This window comes from Triturus cristatus, chromosome 4_1 (genome assembly GCF_964204655.1).
Source record: "Triturus cristatus chromosome 4_1, aTriCri1.1, whole genome shotgun sequence".
Taxonomy (NCBI): Eukaryota; Metazoa; Chordata; class Amphibia; order Caudata; family Salamandridae; genus Triturus; species Triturus cristatus.
The window spans coordinates 1207599990-1207624946 of NC_140585.1; the positions used below are offsets into that span (position 1 = coordinate 1207599990).

The following is a 24957-nucleotide window of genomic DNA, read 5'->3' on the forward strand; positions in this document are numbered from 1 at the left end:
CAGAGGACTGACGATTACAGCCACGCATCTGCCAGGAGTGCAGAATGCTCAGGCGGACGCCTTGAGCAGGCTGATTCAGGAAAACCACGAATGGGTCATAAACGACCAAGTACTAGGAGAAGTCTTCGCAAGGTGGGGGACTCCAGACGTAGATCTGTTCGCCACCGCCGAAAACAGCAAATGCCGAGACTTCGCATCCAGGTACTACCAGCGGGGGACGCTGGGGAATGCGCTATGGATCGATTGGTCGAACAGCTTTCTGTACGCTTTTTCACCCATTCCCCTGATTCCGGCAGTGCTCATCAAGCTGTCCCAGTCCAGGGCGCGGATGATCCTGATCGCCCCGGAGTGGCCCAGGCAGTGGTGGGTCACGGACCTACTTCACCGGTCTCTCCTTCCTCACATGCGGTTGCCGTGCAGGCCGGACCTTCTCACGAAGTTCGGGGGGCGGATGGTGCACCCCAACCTCTCGTCTTTGAGTTTGGCGGCATGGCTCCTGAAATAGTGCAATATGGCCATCTGAATCTACCAGACGATTGTATGGACATACTGAAGGAGTCTAAATGACCTTCCACTAGGACATCCTATGCTTACAAGTGGAAGAGGTTCTGTATCTGCTGTAAGTCCAAGAACTTTGATCCGACGACATGTAAGGAAGATGTCATCCTTCCGTACCTTTTACATTTGGCGCAGTCTGGCCTTAATTTCCATTCCATTAAGGTTCATCTGGCTGCTTTGACTGCTTACAGGAAATGCCCTTCACAGACTTCCTTCTTTCAGATTCCTGTGGTCAAGGATTTTTTGGAAGGCTTGAAGAAAGTGTTTCCTCCCGTCAGACTTCCCTCGCCTTCCTGGGACTTGAATGTGGTGCTGTCCAGACTGATGAAGGAGCCTTTTGAACCCATCCACAAAGCTTCGTTGCAGCACCTATCCTGGAAGACGGCGTTCCTAGTGGCCATTACATCGGCCCGCAGGGTGAGTGAACTTCAGGCATTATGTTGTCAAGAACCTTATACTGTATTTCATGCTGCTAAGGTTGTGATGCGTACTCACCCTAAATTTTTTCCTAAGGTTATCTCTGACTTTCATGTCAACCAGACTATAACTTTACCTACGTTCTTTCAGAATCCCTCTTCGCCAGCGGAAAGGTCTCTCCATTCCCTGGATGTTCGGAGGGTGTTGAAATTTTATCTGGATAAGACCAAGGATATTCGTAGGTCTGACCAATTGTTTGTTAATTATGGCTCAGTCAGGACTGGTCTTGCGACCTCTAAGCAGTCCATTTCTCGGTGGATTGTGTCCTGCATACAATTGTGTTATCAAAAGGCTAATAAGACCTTAGGGGGTAAACCTAAGGCTCATTCCACCAGGGGCAAAGCTGCCACGACGGCTTTGCTGCGTAATGTTCCGATTGCGGAAATCTGCAAGGCGGCCACTTGGAAGTCGGTCCATACCTTTGCTGCGCATTACTGTCTGGACTCGGATGCCAGGGCAGATGCTCAGGTTGGGCAGGCTTCGCTGCGAAATTTGTTCGCGCAGTAGTGGGTTTGTCTTGTTTGTTCTCCACCGCTGCTGTTGTGTGGGGATGGGCTTGCCATTCTATTCACTAGATTATGACTATACACAGAGATCCCCTACTACAGAAGGAGTAGTTTCTTTTCTGTAACTCTAGTTCTGTAGTAGGGGTATCTCGGTTAGAGTCATAAGCGCCCGCCCTCCTCCCCGGTGGAGAGATATTTTTTCATATGAAGAATGCTACAGGTCTGGCGTGCTGCGCCTTCAAAAAGAACTGAAAGTAAATGGGACCTGCTGGGCATTCTGGGATACTGGGGAAAGTTCTGGAAATCTGGAAAGTTTTCTTAAAGGCACAGTATCCTGTTCTAAGCCACATAATGGCAGCCTATGGGGCTTGTCTGTCCATTCCTTCCTCTCTATCATTCCAGAGGCTTTTGCTGGTAGAGGCAGGGTTTTTTCCTAGGTGGAGAAAAACTAGACAGGCAGTGCTGTTTGTGGATGTTGGTGGAATTCTAGTTGAAGTACTGGACAGTGTAGCCTGTGGGTAGAGGCTGCATTATCTGTCTTTAAATTAAATTCTCTCTTAAAGGTGTATGCAGGTCTGCATGATTTGTCACCTTTAGAGATTATTTTTTATTGCTCCGGGGTCCACGCACATGGGCGGGACTATTCACTAGATTATGACTATACACAGAGATACCCCTACTACAGAACTGGAGTTACAGAAAAGAAACTACTCCTTCTTGCATGTGTAGCTGTAGAACATCTCTTTTGGCCACAGGTTTATCGGATACTAGAGAAAATCATGAAAGACACAGCTTAGGTAATGGGAGGTCTTCAGTACTTATTGCCACTTGGATCTATTCCTGGGACCAAGTTTTGTGATGGTGCCAAAGCCACCTCTTGAAGACTTCCTCCTCCTATCAGAGGCAGCAGCAAAATAAGCAACCCTCCTATGGTTACTCCAAGGGGTGCCTATTGAGGAAATAACTCCAGGGGCTTATAGCGTACGTCAAAGGGAGCCGCTCCCGCCAAACAGTGACTCACTCTCCATTCCCCCGACCACACAACTTCTGTCAAGGGATGGCTGCAGGGGTTCCTCACACACCAACAAATAGTCATTACAGATCAATGGGCCCTCTCCATTGTAGAGCATGGTTTTTGCCTGGAACTCACTGCTTCACCACCGAACATCCCTCCTCGCAAACACTCCCACTCCACAGAACATCAGCGCCTCCTACAATAGAAGTACAAATGCTCCAACTTAAAGGAGTCATAAAGCCTGTGCCACCACACCAGCGAGGCAAAGTGGTGTACACCCTGTACTTAATTATCCCTAAGAAAGATGGATTCTTCATGGCCATTCGTGAAGTCAGGCCCCTCAACATATACAGCGTGTCAGAGCACTTCCACATGGTTGCGCTCCAGGACGTCATTTCTCTGCTGCAGCAAGGGAACTCCAACTGAAGGACGCCTTTTCCACAAACCCATCCACTGTTCTCACCGTCACCACCTGAAGTTTGTGGTATGTGAACAGAATTTGCAGTTAAAGGGTCTGCCCTTTAGAGTAACTACAGCCCCCAGAGTCTTCACAAAAGCCTTGTTGTGGTAGCTGCTCATCTCCGGAGCAGTGGTGTCCACGTCTTTCCTTATCTCGATGACTGGCTGATAGAGCGTTCAAGCAAGTAGCAGTGCTTGGACCACACCCAGATCACCTTGGATCTTTTACATAAGCTAGGTTCCCCAACAATCTGGTCAAGACTCCCACCTCTAACCCCTTCAAATACAGCCCAGTTTCTAGAGGCAGTACTTGATTACGTCACTAAGAAAGCCTATCCCAGCCCTGCATCCGTTCAATCCTCCAGCTTCTGCTACCACTTTGTCAACTAAATTGACACCTCACGGTCAAGACAGTATTGCACCTTCTTGGCTTGCTGGCTTCCTGGATCCCTTAGTACATGCTCTCTTGCATATATGTCCAACTCGAGTGAATTGTAGCACAGTGGGCACAAGTGGAAGGTCTCTGGTAAGATCTAGTGTTGGTTTGAGAGAGCCCTCATCTCTGTTTGCAGTGGTGAAACAGCAACAACTTGTGGCAGGGCAGGCCCTTTCTAAACCTGGTTCCCCAAGTGACCATTAACACTGACTCCTTTCTCACGGGCTGGTTAGCGCATCTGCAGGATATGATTGTTCAGGGCATGTGCACATCCCTTTAACAGTGCTTCCACATCAATTGACTAGCGTTATTAGCAGTCAAATATAGCTCTCAAGGATTTATTCTGCCAAGTACATCACAAGGTGGTCCTGGTCAGAACAGACATCGTGACTGCCATGTACTATCTTCATAAAAAGGAGGCGTGCGCTCTCCCCAGCTTTTTCTGTTAGCACAGAGCATTTGGCATTGGGCGATTTACCACAGAGTACATCTGTTAGTGGAGTACCTTTAGGGAGAGGACACCGATTTTGCAAACCTGCTCAGCAGGATGTCGCAGCAAGTCAACGAGTTGGAACTCCATCTGCAAGTTGTACTTCCAGCGTTTAGGGTTCCCCAATGTGGATATGTTCGCAACCACAGAAAGCGCTAAATAGCCAAGCTTCGCCTCCAGGTTTCAGCACGCACAGTCCATGGGCAATACACTATGGATGATCTGGGCAGGGATATTTGCCTGCGTTTTTCCACCTATCCCACTATTTTTATATGAGTTTCAGATGCTATGTCAAACATCCCTCATCCTGGTGACTCCCACGTGGGCCAGATTACCGTGGCACCAAAACCATTGAAGAAAAAATCGATACAACACTCAAGAAATCAGCTTCAATTTATAAAAACAGACTGTATTTTTATATGAATTAAGCCGCTCGAATGAAAAAGATCATTCTGAAGGTTCCGGAGATTTAGTTTTTTTAAGCCGTAATAAATTCAAGCAGTTTCACTTCATCGTGAACAAGCCTTGGCAAAGTAGACGAATTGGACCTATAGAAACATTTTCTAGGAAAAGTTCGGTAAGTGTCAATGTGGTTGGTTACAAGTACTTTGGGTGATCAACTCTGGCAGGGAGCTAGTCAGGGGGCCCAGAAGGTCTTCAAAAACAGGTTACTTTCACAGAAGAGGCAGCCCTCCAGCAGTTCCAGGTGCTTTATCTGCATTGCAATGGATTACTATGGAGTGGTCCTGATGCAAAGGATGCAGGATGCTGAAGATGTTCTAAGGATGCTGTGAATAAGACATTGTCGACGGGGGTCTTCCTGAAGGGATTACTTAGTCCACGAAGATGATGAGGGAGTCCTGATTACAGGGTCAACGTCCACAAAGTCCTCTCTGGTCTGGCCAAACTCCAGTGGCTACTGAGCTACCAGTTGCCCATTGGTGCGGTCACAAGCCAATCCTTCCTGGGTTGATAACTCGCCTTCTGAGGGTCCCAGCAACTCTTCGACAGCACTCCCGGGCTCAGCAAACTCGGGTGCAACTCTGTGCTTGGGGTCTTAGTCCTCTGTGCTGCATGGCAACGGTTGTAGTGGCTTGAAGACTTTGGGCTACCAATTTTCCCCCGCAGGCTTCTTCAGCTGTTGTGTCCCTGTGCTGCAAACAGGAGGCCAGTCAGCAGGTCCTTTGAGTTCTTTTGGCTTGACTGGACTCTGGAGACAGCTTCTCTTTGAGCAGGACACTGTAGGCACAGTCCCTCTCTTCGCTAGGCACCAGGTGCAGTCCTTGTCGGTGCAGCCTCTCTTTGCCGGTCCTTCGGTGCAGCAGGGCAGTCCTTCTTCCAAGTAAGTCAAGATCTGAGGTCTGGGTTTCAGGGCAGCCCCCTTTATGCTTGAAAAGTCCCCTCAGGGCAGGATACGGTTGGTAGCCAATGGGCTACCAGGTTCCCTCCTATCTAGGCCCCCTTCTTGTGGAGTGAGCATTTGGCTATCCCAGGATGCACCATTCTGCCCACTCATGAGATGGTGAGATCCCTCAATTGGTGCCCAGACCACCCTAGCGCTGCTCCCCAGACCAGCCTATCTACCTGAACAATGGGCAATCCCCCCCCCCCGGTGTTACACATCTGCCCTTCATAGGTAGATTAACTACTTCGCTACATGCAGGAGGGAGATGACACCTCCCCGACCTGCCGTCCCTCATTATTCTCCTTCCAGAGTCGTTAGCAGGTCTCTCCAAGAGGGCAAAAGCTGTCTTGTGGAGCTGGCTCCATGTGTACTTGGGAAGGCACAGGGGATTTTTTTTTTTTAACCCTGGAGTCTTGTTCTTAGGGAGGTCTCTGATTGCCGCCTTTATCTCCATTAATGTGATAGGGTCAGCCAGCATTTTCTTGTTCTCGTCAGAAACCTGTGGCAGTTCCATTGAGTCCAAGAATGTAGCAATTTCTGAGTGTGCAATTTGTGGTGGGGCAGTATATAATACTTTATAATAGTTGTAGAAAGCTGCATTAATGTCCATTTGTGTAACAGCCCTAACATGTTGGGATGACCAAATTGTAGTAATAGGAGTGGGGGGACAGCATTCCTCAGGATCCGTGCCAGCAGGGTACCTGGCCTATCAGATTCTGCATGTGTTTTTTGTAGGTATGCGCGATAGTCAATTATACGCAATTGCTCCAGTAATTCCGCATATTTAATGCGTATTTCCTGGAGGTCCGATTTAGTTGAGGGGTCCCGAGATACCCTAGTCTCAAGTGTGTGTAAACTATCCTCAGTGTCTTGTAACTCCTGATGTATCTGTTGTCGGGCACCAGTGGAAGTGCTAATAGCTGTACCCCTTATCACCACTTTGAATGCCTCCAACAGCTACATAAGATGTAGTCAATCCACATGTGCTGGTCATGGGTGGCCGAGTAAAATGAACACTCTCTCATACCCACGTTATTCTTGCGCCAAACATCAGCCAGGTCCCACCCCTGTGCCCAATTAAGTAATGTCTTCGAGTAACGTAATGACTGTGCCCCTGCCAGAGGAGGGTGGGACCTGTCCATGAGTACATCCGCCACCGCATTCAAGTCACCACCGAATACCCATTCAACCCCAGACTAATCGGCCAGAGCAGCATTAACACAGGCATAGAATGCCTCATGGAGGCACAGGAGTTTTAAAGGTAACAAAGTAGCTGCTTCAGTAAAGCTCCACACGACATGTTATATTAATTTTGACTTCAAGTACAAGTCGGGCTTAATGTAATGAGTTGTTTGATACTTTGGAGTGCCTACTTTAAACGCAACATTCGGGGTCCGAGTGTAACCCTGTACTCGCCGTTTGAGTGATCGTCTTTCCAAAGTAAAAGCAACAGTATTGCAAGTTTTACTATCAGGACATGCAAAGTACATGTCCTGCCTGTGTCGTATGTTGCACCCTGCCTTGAGGGCCCCATAGGCCTGACAAAAGGGTGACTTCCACACATTTCCAGGGGAAGTGGTTGCTTTGCCATTGCTTTCAATGGCAAAGTCGGGCTAGCAGTGCATGACTGCTCTACCAGTCTGCAGTGGGGAACTTGTTTTACTTTGGGCCCTCCAGGTGGGCAAAATCAGTGCTGCAAGCTCTGGATTACCCCTCTAACCTACATACCTTGGGTATGGTACCATTTACTAAGGACTTGGAGGTAAGTTAGCCATTTCCAATTGGGTACAGCCAATACGACATACACTTTATGGTCAGCACACAGGCACTGAGTTCTGGTTAGCAGGCTGAAAAACCCGCAGCATCAGTCTAAAAACTTGAGGTGACCATACAAAAAGAGGCATTAGCTTACACCATTATTAAAGCCTTTATGGATGGACTTAAGAGTTATGCCCCAGGGCCGGTCCCTGTCTGGTATCTGAATGTAGACCTAAGTAGACTTGTGACCCCTCCTTTGAGCCTCCTTCACTCTTACTGTCTCCAATGTCTATCTGGGAAAGTTGTGTTTCTAGCTACAGTCACTTCCTTCGGTTGTGTCAATGAGCTCCATGCTCTCACTTGAGCCTTTTTTTCCAGTTTCTAAATGACTAAGTAGTCTCCAGAACTAAGCCAATATTTCTGCCTTTGGTGATCTCTCCTTTCCACCTTAACCAGACAATTGAGTTCCCAGTATTCTTCCCGCACCAGGACTAAGTAGACAGTAGATGTTAAAAGGGCCCTCACTAACTACATCAATATGAGAAAATGATTTCGTATGACACAACTATTTGTCACCTGCAGTAAACCACACAAAAGCGCGGAGCCATTTTAAAAGCAGGAGCAGCTCGTTGGCTAATCACGTGTGTTTAAACCTGCTATGCCATGGCCAAACGGCATCTCACTGTTCCACCAAGGCCATCTTCTACTCTCAAGAAAAGGCAGCCTCCATTGCCTTTCTGGGTAATGTCCCAGTAGCTGACATCTGTAAGGCAGCTACTTAGTCAACCCCACACACGTTCACCTAGCAGTAATGTATGGATGGTCTACCCCATCAGCAAGCTCAAGATAGCTAGGCTGTATTACGTACTCTTTTTTTAATCCTATGCAACTTCCTCTGGCTAACCAGAACTGCTTTACAGTCTTTGGAGAGCATGTGGATCTACAGCTACACAAGCCACAAACGGAAAATGTTGCTACCCTGAAAGCATCTGTTTGTGGCATGTAGAGGTGTAGATTCACATGCACCCACCCCTCTCCTCGGAAGCCTTTGCTTTTTGCACATGGCATTCTTTTCTATATTTACTTGCATAGCCATCTTCTTTAACTTCTGTGCTCCATTCCTATCTTCACCCTACACGCGGGAATACAATCCATGAATCAGTTGCCCATGCGCATTACCAGTCATAGGAGGAGTTGCTATACCTTGTGACTCAAAATAATTTTTTTTTAAGAAAAACAAGTTGCACACATCGGAGCCCCACACTAGATGGCAGAAGTATGCAGAGCATGTGGATCTACAGCACTATATGCCACGAACAGATGCTTACAGGGTAAGTAACATTTTCCTTATCATTGTTTGCGTCCGCAGGCTCAATTCTGCTTCTGGAAACCTCTTAGCACTTCGCTTGCAGACATCTGGATGATTCCTCCAGCCATGCTCAGCAAACTTGTGACATGTCTAATTAACTACAAATCATCTAATACTCTGACTCCGCCAAATACTTACCACGACTCACATAAAACACTAGACTGCTGTGGAATTCTTGTAATCTGCGGTAGATGGTGCTAAACCAGAATGGAAATTGGAGGCTACAAAAGTGACAACTCCCTCGTATACACATACAAAATTTCACTAGTTGGGTTACTAAAGGTTTAGCTTAAAAAACACCTGTAACTTGGGCTTAAATTGCAGCTTTTAATTTACCCAAAACCTATCATTTGTTTTTTTCACGCTATTAGTAGGGAGTTATATACTTTTGACATATCTTAAGCGCTAAATGCATTAATTGTCTGTAAAGACCTGTTCCAAGGGCATCATATTGGTGGCTGCATATTGCAACCGACTCTTAGGTTTTTCTTGATTATATTTTCAAAATCAAGTTGAATTGGTGTCTTGATATAAAGTTAGAACTGTGTAGATCTTTCAGCATTTTTCTCTCCTTTTTCATTGTGTTTTTCTGGTGTTATTTTAGGTGGCGCTGGTGTATCCTAACAGTGACCCAGTCATGTTTATGGTGGCTTTCTATGGATGTTTGCTGGCCGAAGTCATCCCTGTTCCAATAGAGGTACCTCTTACTAGAAAGGTAATGTCCATTGTATAGAGTGTCATTTGCTGGGGCAGGAAGAACACCAGAACATGCCGACAATTAACCTATTGTCTAACATTCATTTTGAAGCTGGTTGACCTGTGCTGAGCAAAGCAAATTCAAGATTGTAAATATACCTGTCTGTCCGACAGATTTCCATTCATAGTGGCAGGTGTTGATGGTGTTCACTGAACTACAATGTGTTGAAAACTTTGGTTAATAACAGTTCTGGCATGCAAACCAAACCATTTCAACAAGTACAACACAAGTGAGGGAGAACAATCTAAACTTTATGGGGAGGGCAAGTACTTAATCAGACGGCAGTCTTGCAGCAGTTATTTTCAGAGAATAATGATAAGTCCTATCTAACTTTAGTATCTTTAGCAAACACGCACACATTCCTAATGCTAGTCTGTTTAAGAAGAAAAAGCTGTGTTTTGGGGTCAAGACACTTCATTAAGGATAACATGTAGTTGCATTAGATATGTTTCAACTGCATAAAGTTAGTTGCTTAAATATTTAACGAATAAATTTGTCCCCATGTAAAATCTGTCTGCTTTCAGTCATCTCTCGGAGTATTACGTTTTGTTCCGTATTTCAAAAGTCTAAGCAAAGAGTAGCCACGTAATTTACATCTGAATTGTAGAGAGATTTCTCTTGGGGTGATTTGGTTTCATTATTGATCACAGGCACATTGTGAGATGGTTAAATTTTGAATCAGACATTAAGATAATGGTCACTGTTTTAGATAACTACAACACCACAAGTCTACTTTTTCCTGGACTCTAATAATCTGCTTTACTTACTTTCTGAATCTTTACATTTCGGTTTAAAGGCCATTTTAGCCTTACACTATTTTCCACATATGTTTAGAATGCTGATATCCTTTCTTCCATATGACTCAAATCATCCCAAGCCACAGGCTCCAGTTGCTAGGCCCATTGTTGTAGAATTCCTTTGTAGGACATTGGCTCTAAGGGATGCTCAACGACTCCATGCCTTATTGGGACGTAAAAGACAAGGTTATTATACAAACTATAGACTTTCTTCTGATGTCTACTACTTTGTCAGTTCAAGTTATGGGACGGCTTCAGAAGTTACTGGCGAGGTTTTAACACTGTTATTGTTTGGAAATTATTTCAGCGCTGGATAACTCTTAGCAAAGTTTATTTTTGCTTTCATCTTCATTGATCTCGTAGTTATTATGTAGGCTGATTTGTCAGAAGTATGCGTTCTTTCTCATGGCCAACCATTCACTGCCCAGCTGCTGCAAAGTGCCTGTATTTTCATGGGTATTCATAATTGTTTGTTGTCCTTGTTTCTGCTCAGCTCCTTAGCTAAAGATTGTATTTATTTCTTCAGTATAGTGGGTACTTCTTGTGACTTGGCTATCGTCATCTTCTAGTTTCTCTTTAAAGATGTAGGCCATTCTATATAAAATGTAAAGATAAGAGATTTTGGTCTTCTATATGTTCCAGGGTACCATGGTGGTGCCTTACCAGCCTGCGTGCACCCTTCGATCACTCTAGAAGTCCCTCAGCAGAGTGCCTAGAATCCGCCTGGTGCACATGGGAAGTCTGTCCTTTGCATACCTGGGCTCGAAGTTATGTAATGCTCGTTCTGAATCTTTGCGAAGATGTTCTTCTTTGACCGTGTATGTGGGCTCGATCCATCCTACCTTTGTCCAGCACTGGGAATCTCAATGGGACAACAGAGTGCTCTACATAACACAACAATAACAATAATAGTAATAATGGCCTTGCCAGTTAACAAGGGAGTAATAATCAATGGCTCTCAGTTATTCAGAAATACCCCTGAATTAATAGTAAATATGTTTCTACATCCAAGTTAATCATGGTTGGTTGGGTATTTTTTGGTGAGAGGCAGATTAAGATTTTCAAAAGTATAGTTTGATAAGATTCCAGTTAACTAATATCCTTGGTTTTATTTCTCTTAGACTGTCAAGCTTGACTATAGCCCATGTTACATTTGGGGGGTGGTTGGTCATGATCGCCGCCCCTGGCTGTTGAAGAAAGTATTCAGTCAGCCAAGACTAAATATTTAGATGGTATTTATCTTGTTCATTTTGTTTGACTATTGACTGCTTCTAAAAGAGATTACCCCCTCAGAACCCTTTCAATTGTTTTCAAGAGCATTCACACCATTTCTTAAATTAACCATTTCTCCATTAATTTGTACTGCATTTAGATTTGGTAGAACGGTTAATGGGCGAGCGTACTATGAACTAAATTTTTGAATTTGTTGTCTTTTGACGACTTCATTTTCCTGTTTTCCCATCTCGGCTCAATTAATCTGTTATTAGGATTGTCCAGTCCCAAAACAAGCCCCATGTCTACTGGCTTATGTTCTGCAACATTTCCTGCTTTTTCACCCAGTTCCTGGCTCATGATCTTTTTGTATCTTCACCTCCTTAGCTGTGTTCTGGAGAATGTGTATGTTTCGTTTACTGTGTAACTCTCCATAATCTAATCAACTCTATCTGGTTTTGCTGATGTTTTCGGTGAGGGAGAAGTGTTTCTGGATCCTAGCCCAAATATTCCAGTCTAGCCTTATTCTGTCCCTTAAGGTGGCTATTTATGACATGTCTTAATTGTGTATAGTGGCTATATGAACCCCAATAAACAGACTATTGCTCAGACCTTGCTTTCGTCCTGTCCTCTCCCCTCCTCCATTCTTTAGGATAAATCAGTACAATGAAAGTCATTGCTTTCTAGATAGCAACTTAGCTTCACACAAAACACTCCAGAGTAAACAGTATAGAAATGCCTGTCTTAGTTGGCATAAGACATGTGGCCGATGTGATCGCAAGAAAAACATCTACAAAAATCTTTGAGAAGGTCGTAAGCGCCCTGAGATGAACAAAGTCCATCTTATCTGTAGCTGCGCTGCACATGATTTGCAATTATGGCCACGGCACACTGCCATGTTGACTAATAAGAATAGGAGGCAAAAACACTAGCAATACTGGGGAGTAGAGCCAAGTGTCTCCCATGGTGCAGTTGCAAATTGAAGAACAATTCAGGTTTTTTTTCTTCATGGACCCAAACACATGGTTTCCAGAGTGAGAATTTGCATAACCTCAAGATTTGTTTTCAATTTGATTTGGGTGTGAAATTCCCTTTTAACTTGTGTATAGATCGCCCTGCTACAAAAAATTATTTGTTGCTACATAGTCTTCACCATGATACAGTGATTAATTGGTGCATAATGTCAGTTGTAATTGTGTGTTCGTAAGTGGCTATTTCTGTTGCACATTTACCTGACCAGTATGGCCTCTGAGTCCTTATCTGTTAAGTCACTCTGGTGCTCCCCAGGCTTGTATTGGATGTTGCTGTGAAAGTTTTATCCCTGGTGAACCTGAACAGTTAGTACATATCTTAAATCCTGACAACTTTTCCTTCGCACACAGGATGCAGGTGGCCAGCAGATCGGGTTCCTGCTAGGGAGCTGTGGCATCGCCTTGGCGCTTACCAGTGAAGTCTGCTTGAAGGGACTTCCAAAAACTCAAAATGGAGAGATAGTTCAATTCAAAGGTTAGTTAACTCTGAAGTAGTGGTTGAATGCGGTTCTAGTAATGCATGGTGCTCTTTTGCATGGATTCTAACACTAACAAAAAATTGAACACCTTTTGTGAGATTAATTAAGGCACATAAGCTCCTCGCCTGTTTCCGGGCAGATGTCAGCCAACAAAATACTCCCTGATTAAAACAAAGATCAAAGCCTCCTCATGTGAAAGATCACTATGCTACTTTATTTGATGTCAGCAGAAAAACGGTCCCCTAAACTATGCTTCCATACCATGTACAAGTGAACCCCACACCATTGCGCTCCTCGTCGCTATACTCCAACACTCTACCCCACTGTACTTTGAAACATGCTATTCCAATGCACTATACACCAGTCCTCTCTACTCTTCGCCACACCACAGCACTCTACTCTGCACCACTGTTCTCAGCGCTACTGAACTCCCACACGCTACTCTGCAGCACTGCACTCTGCGTCACTCCACTCTGCCACTCCACTCTATGCCACTATATTCTACTCTGCATCACTCTAAGCCACTCCACTCTGCACCACTCTATGCCACTCAGCACCACTGCACTCTATGCCGCTGCACTCTATAATTCAACATTGCATTCTTCAACACTGTAGTGTACACTGCTGAATTCTATGTTGCTACACTCTATACTGTTATACTCTGCAACACAACACCAGTCCACTCTACTCTGCACAACTCCACCCTTATGCCACTCCAATACACAATACTCTGTCACTCCACTCTTCACCTTTCCAATCTATGACAGTTCACTCCACTCGCCTCTACGCCACTAACCTTTAGGTCATGCTGAACAGCAGCCACGCTGGTATATAACATGGCTAAAACACATTGCGTAGGCGAGACCATTTAACATTACCAATGCTTGTTCTCTTCTAAATCCCACTTTTTGTTTAAATAAGCTTGCCCCACAAGAATCCAAGCTGTGAGAAAATGTGTGTGCTCCAAATAGTGCAAGTCACGCTTAGTTGTGACACTTGTACTGGCTGCTTGTCCCCTTTTCTCATCCCTGCATTTAAACTGTGAGGCAATTTTTTATCTTAGGATGGTTTGAGTGAGGCTCAAGCTTAGATCGCACCTCAGAGTTTTATTCATCACAAGTAAGGCACCCTGTTCTCCGTTTTTATGGATTTTTACAGATAAATGAAGAGAGAAAACAATGCTTTCTGTCTGCATTTATTTTCAAAAGTGGATAAATACAGAAAATTGTGCTTCTTTTAAGTGACTCTCCGTGCTGTCTTTCATGAATTATAGGCCAACAGCTGAACAGATGGACAACATGGGAAATTAAAAAACAGGATGAACTTTCTTTAAATAACTGCATATGTCAACATACATTTATGGTATACTGCTAGCATTTACCAGTGGATGTATAAGTGTGTAAAATTTTGCAGCTTAAATAGCTAAAATACGAAAGACATCAAAGTATGAGTGCGCATCTATCCATTAAATAGATATGGAAATGTAGTTTTACATCTTAATTTATACACAAAAAACAAAATTATTTTGGATAAATACAGATAAAATGGGTAAAAAAATAAATATGGATAAATACAGACAGAAATGGCCAAAAAATAAATACCATAAAACCGGGAGCCCTAATCACAAGTAAGCAATGAGGAATCTGTATGGAGCAACCTGTTTAGATTCTAGGGATACCTTCATAGGTGGACTGTGATTCTAGTATTTTAGAGCATGGGGTGTTAGAAGATAAAGTTGGAGTGGTGCGATAGTTGGCTTATTTGACCATACAAGTTGCATTAACCCTTTGGAAGTATACGAATATTAAGTATAAGTTATTTTCTAGCTTACTTTGGTACAAGTCATACTAGATTTACCTCCTTTTTGGGCACACCAGTTTGCAGTTCGGTGTTGGGCATACGAAGAACTTTTGTGTTGCTTCCAGTAGAGCCAACATTAATTAGTTGTGGCTTGATAAGTCCTCATCAGTGGAGAGGAAATACTGCCTGTAAACAGATCTTTTTATAGGGGTGCTTGGCAAAACAAAGTATACCCTCACTTGAAATTACTGGGGCTGGTCTGCTTCCTTACAAAATACTTTTCTCTGGCACTGACTTGAAAAGAGACGCCCAACGAAAAAGCTGATTCTCCATCCCTCTGTAGGATTTGAAATCCCAGCTCGGGCAACTGTTCAAACTACTGAGCTGAACCCTCTGGTAGCTAAGGCAGAAAGCGGACTGGCTTAACTTAGGGCAGTCTCTAAAGTATTTCTGCAGTACCAAAACTGCATTATGGTCAAAGTGCAAAATAATAAAAATCACGAACTGAGCTAGAAAAATACAGTAAAGTTAATAAATGAATTGACACCTAAATTACAAGAATCCAATAAAAGAGAATCGTAGATATGAATTTTTAGTGGTTTGAGTAAAAATAGTTCCAAAAACCACTAAGTGCCCACGATAGTCTATGGTTGTAGTAGATTGGGAATTAGGTGCAATTTCAGGCTGACCGCTATGGATTGTGGGTCAGATACACAAACCAGATTTGTCCATTTCAAAGATATTACCTTCTGACTTAGTCTTAAAAGCTCCATTCAACCACAGGAGTACACTACTGCCCCTCCCCTAGGCCCTCAGGGAAGGGCACTTAGAGACTCTTAAGGGGTCAGGCAGAGGCCAGTAGCAAGTCCAGTTCATGTCCAGCTGCTACAGGTCAGCTTTGTACTTCCAAGTAAAGGCCTCTTGCAGAATAGCCACATAGGAGGGTCATACGGCTGACTCCTGGAGTCCACTTCTTTGTCCTGTGTGTTTGAGGTTCAGGACTCCTCCCTTATCGCAGACAGCAAGTCCAGTACTCTTCTTATCTTCCGCTGATACAGAAAAGGTTCTGAAGTGGGTGGCAGGTGGTGCTACATTCATCCATGGCATCAGTTAGTGGGTAGGGGTGACTCAAGCTCCCCCCTAGCTAATAGGGTAAAAGTTCCCATGGATAGCCCATTCCTTTTCTGCAGCAGTTACTGTTTGCTTTACTGCAAACAGGCGAAAATGGCATGCATCAGGGCATTTTCAAGATGGCAAAATTCTTCGGCCACACTAAACATGGCTTCTGAGGACTGGAAGTGTGTGTGGGACTGTCAAAAGGGAAATCACCACTGTCCTCCCATATCTAACACTAAACGTTAAAATCTAGTCTGAAGTAGGTACTGTACCCACAACAAAGCCAGAGGCAGACATCTGGTGAAACAAAAGCAGTGCCTTTACCATTCAGACTGGGGGATATACAAGAATTGTCTTGTCATCCTTTTTTCTCCCATTCAAGTACACCCCAGGAATTACATGTGGCCTATCAGACCTGTCAGGCAGGAATTGATAGTGTGATGTCACAGGTTGCTCACAGACCCCACTTGGATATTCTGTTGAGCTCAGGGGAGTCATTGCTTTGAATACTGGTCAGCCAACTTTTTTTTCAGGGGCTGCATTTCACACCTCATTCACACTTGTTCAAGGCTTAGCACCGATTGAGAGCTGGCAGAGGCTTATGCTAATTAGGTGTCTGATCATTCAGGGAGGTAAAGACTAACTTGCCAAAGTTACTTTTCCTAAATGTTTATTAAACATCTGACTTCACCTTAAACTTAGATTTTTAATAACTATTAAAAATAGTGGTTTAATTATTTTTCTATTTGATCTCATTCCCAAGACAGTACTTGTATTTTAAAATGTACTTTGGTGTTCTATATAGGACGGCCAGGCCTACCACAGTGAAAATAGCTTTTAGGCCTTAAGGACGTAGTAACATTAATTTTCTACATGTCCCACTTTTAGATAGCATGTACCCTACCTTATGGGCTGCAAGGTTTATGCATGAGAGTTTAAAAGGGAGCTTTTTACCTTTCAAAAAGGGTTATTTTAACAAGTTGCTGTAGAAGAGTTTTACTCTGCAGGGGTCAGGCTACAATGGTAGACTTGAAGCCATGTTTGCACCCCCACTCTAGTGGGTGGCGCAATAGGTGTAGTCCACAAGTGGCATTTAACTTACAGGCCCAGGGTTCACATTCTACACCAGATTTTCCCAAACTCTAGGTTTGCACCCAATTTTTGGTGGGCGCGAAATTCCTGCTCTGTATGTAAGTAATATCTAAAATTCTTAGCCCTGTTTTTGCAATAGTGCAAAGCTGAACAATGTCCCTAAAACAAACCCTTGCAAGCATTTCCAAACTTGACTCCGGGTGTACCTTCCAGTATTTGTTGTTGCTGTTTTGTTTAAATTTTTTATTTTTATACTTCACAAAGCCATTTCAACAGAGAATGTGCTCATTTCATGTGATCATATTCAACTATACTACTTGTGTAAGACTTTCACACAAAAAGTGAATAATATGTATGTGGCCTAACGGTCAGACCTGCCAACTTTTGATCTGGGGAACCAGGTTGGTGTTCCAGCATTGGCTCAACATCTTTTTAATTCTGGGCAAAAAACTTACTCCACTGTGCTTATAATAAAATGAATCTGAACGTGTGTAATGTAATCTGATGCTCATTTAAAATACTCCAGGGCCCTTGGGCTGTTTATGTGCTGTATAACATTGCAAAATATATATGTTCGTAGCATGGGTGGCTGTGGATACACATGCTCTGCATACTCCTGTCGTCTGGTGTTGGGCTTGGATGTTTGCAACTTGGCATCCCACGACATCCCAACTTAGCTCTCCAACCGGTGGTCGCCACCAGAAGATCTTCGTGCCTGAGCCTGCGGTGTTTTTTCTGACCTGAGCTTCCCCATTGAAACCAACAGGGTTCCCGACAAAGATTTAGCACCCTGCACCCGGCCGCCCCTGTGCTGTTGTGGTTGCACTTTGTATGCTTTCTTAGATCCCCCTGCCCTGAGCTAAACTCTAGGAGCTTTGCTCCCACATCCAAATGGTGTGCCTGTGAGTAGCCACCAACCGAAGGCCTCTTATCCTCTATTGGATAACATTGGCCCTCAGCACTCTGCACCTGGCCGCCCTAGTCCCGCTGAGGGTGCTTTTTGAGTGCATCCCTGACCCTGGGGGAACTCATGTTCTAACCCCAAAAACTCAACCTCAAAGACCGTTTACTTACCTGCAAACCAATAACCTCATTTTTAGGTCTCGGCTAGCGAAGGCTGCGCTTGCGCAGTCTCGCTCGCGAGATTTAATGACTTTGAGTGACTTTGAGAAGAGGGGCTTGCTCCCGCCCCTCTTCTCTCCTGTTCTCCATTGGCTGGCCTCTTAAATGCAGGCCAGCCACTGGAGAAGAGGTCCAGTCACTCCGTTGTAGCCCCGTCCTTTTCGGATCGGGGGGCGTGTTTTTTGCGAGAAGTCTCAGGGAGGAGACAACAGCAAAACACGCCCCCAAATCCGAAAAGGACGTGGCGTTTCTCCGAGGCATTTTCTGCTGTGCCTCGGAGAAAGGCGGTCGTGTCTTCCGGTGCCCTCGTCGTAGATGTTTAAAGGTTAGTTTTGTTCTTTTTTTATTATTAAATGGCTGGTGGAGGGGAAGCTGAGATCGTGCAGGGGGTGGGAGCGGTGGTGGAGAGAGGTCTCGTTGCTATTCCACAGCATCCGGCCGTTGTTGCGCCCCCCAGCCCTTTCCACATTCTGTCTGACAAACAATACAGGATCTTCTTCTTAAGTCAGAGAAATTCGTTATTTAAAACTGTTGTGCCCTTCCTGAGCCGCCATTACGGGAACCTGCGCCGCAGTGAGAGGCGGAGAGCGGAGGCGGGGGACAGCGAACGAGGCCAGCCAGGGAGAGCGCCAGGGGAGCCGCGGGGAGACGCCCACCCCCCTCCCGGACACCGCCCGACGGACATGATGTTTTCACAAAGCCGGCACTCGGGCTCGTCTCACCTGCCACAGCAGCTGAAGTTCACCACCTCCGACTTCTGTGACCGGATTAAAGATGAGTTTTGGTTAAAGTTCTGTTCTACATTTGAAAAAAAAACTGTTGTGCCATGTCGGAGGGTCCTAGGGGCGACTGGGTGTAGTAGGCGAGTACCGGATCTGGCGGTGAGGACAGTAGGCGGGGTGTAGAGCAGCATCATTGTGTCGCGGGACGAGGGACTGCGGGGTGAGCCCACGGGGCCCGCGTCCAGGGCTTTCAGGGTCCACCGACATGGTCGTGATGCTTTCGTTACTCTGCGGGACCGAGGGCCAAACATTCAAGGGCTGCAGGGTACACTCGGGGTGGGCATCACGCTCTCGTTGAGGGAGAGGCGGTCATCGGAGGTACAGGCATCGCTTCATCGGGTAGTGGCGAGGATGTGGTCCGTCGGCTTAAACTGCCGACTTTGGTGCTGGAAACCAGGGTTCGAGCCTCGGGGTCGCGTCCACATGCTGTGATTCTGGGCAAATCACTTAATCTCCCGTGCCTGAATGTGTAATGTAAATGCGGTGCTATGTAAATCGCTCCAATACCTTCGGGTTTAGTTCACGCTTTATAAATATGCAAAAAGAAGTAGTGGGAAGGGACATGCAGCGAAGGTCTTCCGGTCTGATTAGTGACTCTGCAGGAAGTGCCGTATGTTTGACTCTGGTCGGGCTGTGGGGAGGTCCATCTCGTGCCAGGACGCGGTGTGCTCGGATGGAACCACCTTGTATGTTTTGCGGATGCTAAAGAAGTCTGCAGACTGTACGATCCTAAATACAGTATTTCTTATACGGAAACTACATACTATAACCATCACAGATCCTGCGTGTATTTTGTTAAAACACCATTGTGTGTAAACATACTACTGACTGCTTGGGAGCGGGGGTATATTGCGTTGTAAGGGCTTTTTGGGTTGCCATGTAAGTTTACTTCACTTGTATCGTTAAATGAACGTTTATCGGCAGGACTAGGTTCCGCTGCGATCCGATGGTCATCTGGTTCCTGGGTTTCCTTTGTGTGTGTGTGTGTGGTCGAAATTGGTGTTGGTTGTAGTTTGACGCGGATGTGGACTGTTGGGTGAAAAGCGTGAGAGTTTGAAAAGATAATACAGGTCTAGTTCAGTTAAACTTGTCTTTACATAAACATGCTGTCTTGTGGAGAGTTTAGAATGCTTGCCATCATACTTTTGGGTACATACTTTGGAAACAGATGCTCATAATCCGACCTACAAAGCGTGAATAATAACCCGCTAGTAGAAGTGAAAAAAGCCATACATTATGTGGTGTCCTCTTCACAGTGGAGCCTTATATCGAGTTTCCCTCGTAGGAACTGTACCAAAACCCTATGTATTCACTACCAAGCAATGGCAGATGTGTGAGATGTCATCCACTCGGCGGAATGAGTCAACACCACTAGAAATTGTAATATCAGCTTCTGCTCTGCCGCTGGCAGCTGCCCCCCCACCCTTTCTTACTCTTATTCCCTCTCTAACTCCTCCTCACTTACCGAAAACCATGACTCAAGAAATGGTTCTCACCCTCTCTTTCTTTCTGTCGTTCATTTGTTCCTCTGTGAAATGGATGCAAAAAAAAACTTTTTCTGGAAATGCCGTTTGTACATTTTTCTATTGCAAAGTGCAGCCTCAGAAATAAAAGGTTCATAATATGAAAAATCAATACAAAAAAAAAAGACGGAGTGTTCTTAAAGTGGCCATATTGGTTTTATTCAAACCCCAAAAACATTAGCGTCACTTTACTGAGTTTGCAGTGAAGTTCTGTTTTTTCCCTGGTGGGGAAGTGCGCCAAACCTGGAGGTACTGCAATACCTGGTTGATGGGTGGATTGGAAAACAAAATGTATACGGCGGCTTTGTGTTCACGAATGTGGTCTTTTTAAACCAGGCTGCTTACGTTTTGTAAGCATATAAGCAGTGGACATTGAAATGGGTCCTTTCTGGGCCCTGTAGTTTTCAGGGAAAAATACTCGTTGATTTCTGCATTATGACTGTAAAGGCGTTAAGTTCACCATGTTGTTTCTGCTTACATTTTACATGCTTTATTTAATCTTTCATTCCCTATGAGTGTTTGCTTTTTCCAGGATGTTGTTTCTTTTTCTTTTAGACAGCATATTGCTCTTGCCTAGTGCGTAATTTGAATTGAGTCGCATCCAGTTGTTTATAGCAGGTCAAATTTTGCCCAAAATAAACATTTCTGCTAATTCGACCGGAATACTTCCACATTAGAATACTGATAGCGGCCATCTTGGATTGGAGCAATTTTATGGTTAAGCCCGTACTTGCACCCATTTTTTTGAATTGTAACATTCTCTCAATTAGTCTGACATCTCTTTCTATGCCGTCAGTATCGCATAGATGTTGATGGACAATATCACAAGCGGAGAATGACCACACAACGCGTGCTTGCTTCCCTGATGGCCAGACTCAGCAACGTGAGGTCTTACCAATGTGCTTTGCTGTTATCTGCTTTTGCTGCTCTGCCCTATGGCAAACGAAAAGGGCAGGAATGCACTATATCTATCAGATACGACGCATTCCTGTCCTTTTCCCCTGCACTGGCGCATGATGGGCTGCCGTGTGCCAACACAGGTACCTTTGTACCATGGTGCAAGGGTGCCTGCGTTGAGGGGATGAATATTTTTGTGCAGGAAGGAAACCTGCACAAAAATAGGTCTCGCATTTGAGAGAGATTAAGCTATTGACATTGTAAATAACAATGCCGTTTCTTTAAATGTTTTAAAAACATAAACAAAAATAATGTCATGAGCAATGCCAATAGCTCTAACTTTAACAATGCCGAGACCATTGCATTGTAAATGCTTGTTCTCCATAGGATTGCATTGACTGTTTTCCTCTGAAGAAAAAAAAACAAGCATTGAAAATGCAATAGGCCTCGCCTTTAATTAAGTTAAAGCCATTTGCTTTGCTAATGGTATTGTGTAGCAAAGCAAATGGCTTTAACTTAATGAAAGGCGAGACCTATTGCATTCTGCTGACAGAATGGGACGTGGGTGCTAGTTGACTTACCTGCTGCTGCTTGCTGCAGTGTTCTCTGGATGCAGTCGGGCTACTGGGCTGTCCTCAACGTCCTGCTGCGCAGTCTCCTGGCCTGCTGGGCTTGCTGGGAGCCGCGTTTGTTGGCGGACGACCCCTTGTGGCTGGGGCACCGGCGCATCTTCCTGCGGCTTGGCCGATCAGTAGGGCGTGTATTGATGCTGTGAGGTGACTCGGGCCGGTCTTGGTGGTGCCCCTGAAGTTCCTGGCTGACCAGTGTGGTCTTTCCTGCATTGCGGCCATTCCACCCTGGTGGCACATGCTCTTGTCTGATCTCCAATGTTAAGCAGGGTCGGGCTTGGTTTCTACCTGGATGGGGGACCGTCTGGGGATGCCATGTGCTGCTGGCTTTTCATGTTTGCCTGGCACTGGTCTGATGGAGGGTCCTTGGCTGGAAGAAGGCACCAAGGGCAAAAGACAGGCCCAGGGATGTCAGGACGCAGGGTGTACAGGCATGAGGCACCAAGGGCAGAAGGGAGGCATGGGGTGTCAGGATGCAGAGGGTACAGGCACCAAGGGCAGCAGGGAGGGACAGGGGTGAAAGATGCATGGGGTGCGGGAAGAAGGCCCCAATGGCACCAGGGGGGCACAGGGTAAAAGGATGCACATGGTGCCGGAAGGAGGCCCCAAGGGCAGCAGGGAGGTACAGGGGTGTCAGGATGCATGGGGTACAAGGAGAAGGCAACAAGGGCAGAAGAGAGGCACAGGGAGGCACCACGGGCAGAAGAGAAGCACAGGGGTACCAGGATGCAGGGGGTACAGGAAGAAGGCACCAAGGGCAGAAGAGGCTCATGTGCGTCAGGAAGCAGGGGTACAGGCATGAAGCACCAAGGGCAGAAAAGAGGCATAGGGGTGTGAGAATGCAGGGGGTACAGGAAGGAGGCACCAAGGGCAGAAGAGAGGCACAGGGGTGTCAGGGTGCAGGGGGTACAGGAAGATGGCACCAAGGGCAGCAGGGAGGCACATGGGTGAAAGATGCACAGGGTGCAGGAAGGAGGCTCCAAGGGCACCAGGGGAGCACATGGCGAAGGGATGCACAGGGTGCAGGAAGGGGGCACCAAGGGCAGCAGGGAGGTACAGGGAGGTACAGGGGTTTCAGGATGCAGGGGGTGCAGGAAGTAGGCACCAAGGCCGCAAGGAGGCACACAAGTGTCAGGATGCAGGGGGTACAGGAAAGCGACATCAAGTGCATCAGGGACAGGGTGAAAGGATGAAAGGGAGACAGGAAGGAGGCGCCAAGGGCAGCAGGGAGGCACAAGGGTGAAAGCATGCAGGGGGTACAGTAAGGAGGCATTAAGGGCAGCAGGGAGGCACAAGGGTTAACAAATTCACTGCGTACAGGAACGAGGTACCAAGGGCAGCAGGGAGAAACTGGGTGAAATGATGCAGGAAGGAGGCATCAAGGGTAGTAGAGGGTACAGGAAAGAGGCATCAATGGCAGCAGGGAGGCACAAGGGTGCAAGGATGCAAGGGGTACAAGGAAGGACTCATCAAGGGCTGGAGAGGTGCACAGGATGAAAGGATGTGTTGCAAGGAAGGAGGCTTCAAGAGCAGCAAGGAAGCATTAAAGTACAGGGATGCACGGGGTACAGGAATGAAGAAGGGCAGCAGGGAGGCACAGGGGTGAAGGATCTTTGAGGTGCTACAAGGAGGTATGAAGGGCAGCAGGGAGGCATGGAAGTGAAGGAGGCATGGGGTATAGCAAGGAGCCATCAAGGGCAGCAGGGAGGCACGGGGTGAAGGATGCACGAGGTATAAGAAGGCGACATCCTGGACAGGGAGGAACAGGGGTGTGGGATGCACGGGGTTCAGGTAGGAGGCATCAATGGCAGCAGGGAGGCAGGGGAGTAAAGGATGCACAGGGTTCAGGTAGGTTGCTGACAGCGGCGAGCTGCTTACTGCTATTAGTTACTGTTCTGCTAGTGGCTGGTTGTGCGGCCGGCAGTCTAGAGTGCTGCTAGTTGCTGAAAGCCGTGGTAGGGCTGTTGCTGTTAGTTGAGGCCTTGCTAGTGGCTTTTTTTGTGCAGTGGATGGCTCGGGTGCCACTAAGAGCCCTGACAGCTGCCATCAGCAAGGTATCCTCATTCGGGGGCCTCCCCTGCTTTTCGCACCTCAGCTCTAGTGAGGAGAAGATGGGAGCACGCTCTCTTTCTGCCTTGAGAGTGAATAAGTGCCCTCCATGGGACGTGCTACGGGGCTCCCCCGGGTTCTCATCACTTGTGATGAAGTGGTCTTTTAACTGGCCTGTTACCAGAGGCCCTTCATCAAAAATGAATGAAGAGTGCCAGAGGTAGGAAGACCCTCCCAGCGCCGGCCCCTGGGTGCACGGTTTTGTGGGGGTGGTAAAGTGAGCGCACAGGAGTGGCCCACCGGGCTGAGGGCCGGAGTTATGGAGGGAGGGCAACCGCGAGCACGACCATCGTCCTCGCTTCAAGGCTAAGTTCAGGTGAGCCACCAGAGACCGGCGGTGTGTCCTCTCTCACTTTCAGTGTCTCTCGTCTTGTTCTCGTGTCCCCAGGTGCTCCTCTGAGGTGCTACCCCTGTGTGCGCCTGATCAACCCCAGCCACACAAAGCCTGATGTGTACCTCCAGCCCAGCTGCGAGCGAAAACTCGCGTCCTTTCAGGAGAAGAAACCCACAGACTGGCGACCAGAGCACGATGTGTACAGGCAATCGACAACCACATCGGCAGGCAGTGTCCAATGACACAGATAATGTTATTGTGTCAAGGTGCACTTAGTTTGGGAAACAAGTCCATCCACCCAGCCACCCCTCCACTCACCCATCCGCCCGCCTAGCCACCCATCAATCCAGCCACCCATCCACCCGTCTCATTTGTAGAAGGTCATGGTGACGTTATTTTATATCGTGTATTTTGTAAGTTCGGGGTGTACTGGCGCTGTGAAATGAGTGTTAAAGCCATAGGCTCGCGAAATGCATTTACTTATTGAAGATTTAAATTGTTTTTACACATGAATTATGTCTCTGTGTGCTTTTCTGGGTGGGCTTGCGCGCATACCTGTGTTGCATATTGATGGGAATATTTTATACATTTATATTTTTTTATTTTCTTTGTGTTTTTTTTTTTTGCCTTGCTGTTAATGGCGTAGTTCTGAAAAGGCGTTGATTTATGAACCATATCGGCCCACACAGAACATTTATTTTTTATTTTCTACAAAGGGAAATATTACAGAGCCGGTAAACAAGCACGCTTTTTCTGTTATGAAAAAAATAGGTTTTGCTGTGTTGATGGAGGGGAAGCAGTTTT

At 46.1% G+C, this 24957-nt stretch overlaps 1 protein-coding gene across 2 annotated transcripts in view; it reads left to right on the top strand.

Annotated features, from left to right (window-relative positions):
• Positions 1 to 24957, top strand: part of DIP2B (DIP2 acetate--CoA ligase B (putative)) — a 768291-nt gene that overhangs the window by 410110 nt on the left and 333224 nt on the right. Inside the window, exons 10-11 of one of the 2 annotated variants that reach the window (XM_085654541.1) lie at positions 9078 to 9188; positions 12622 to 12745. In XM_085654541.1, coding sequence (XP_085510667.1) covers positions 9078 to 9188; positions 12622 to 12745 — 235 coding nt within the window. The remainder of the gene's footprint in view (positions 1 to 9077; positions 9189 to 12621; positions 12746 to 24957) is intronic. The other variant, XM_085654539.1, reaches the window with a different exon arrangement.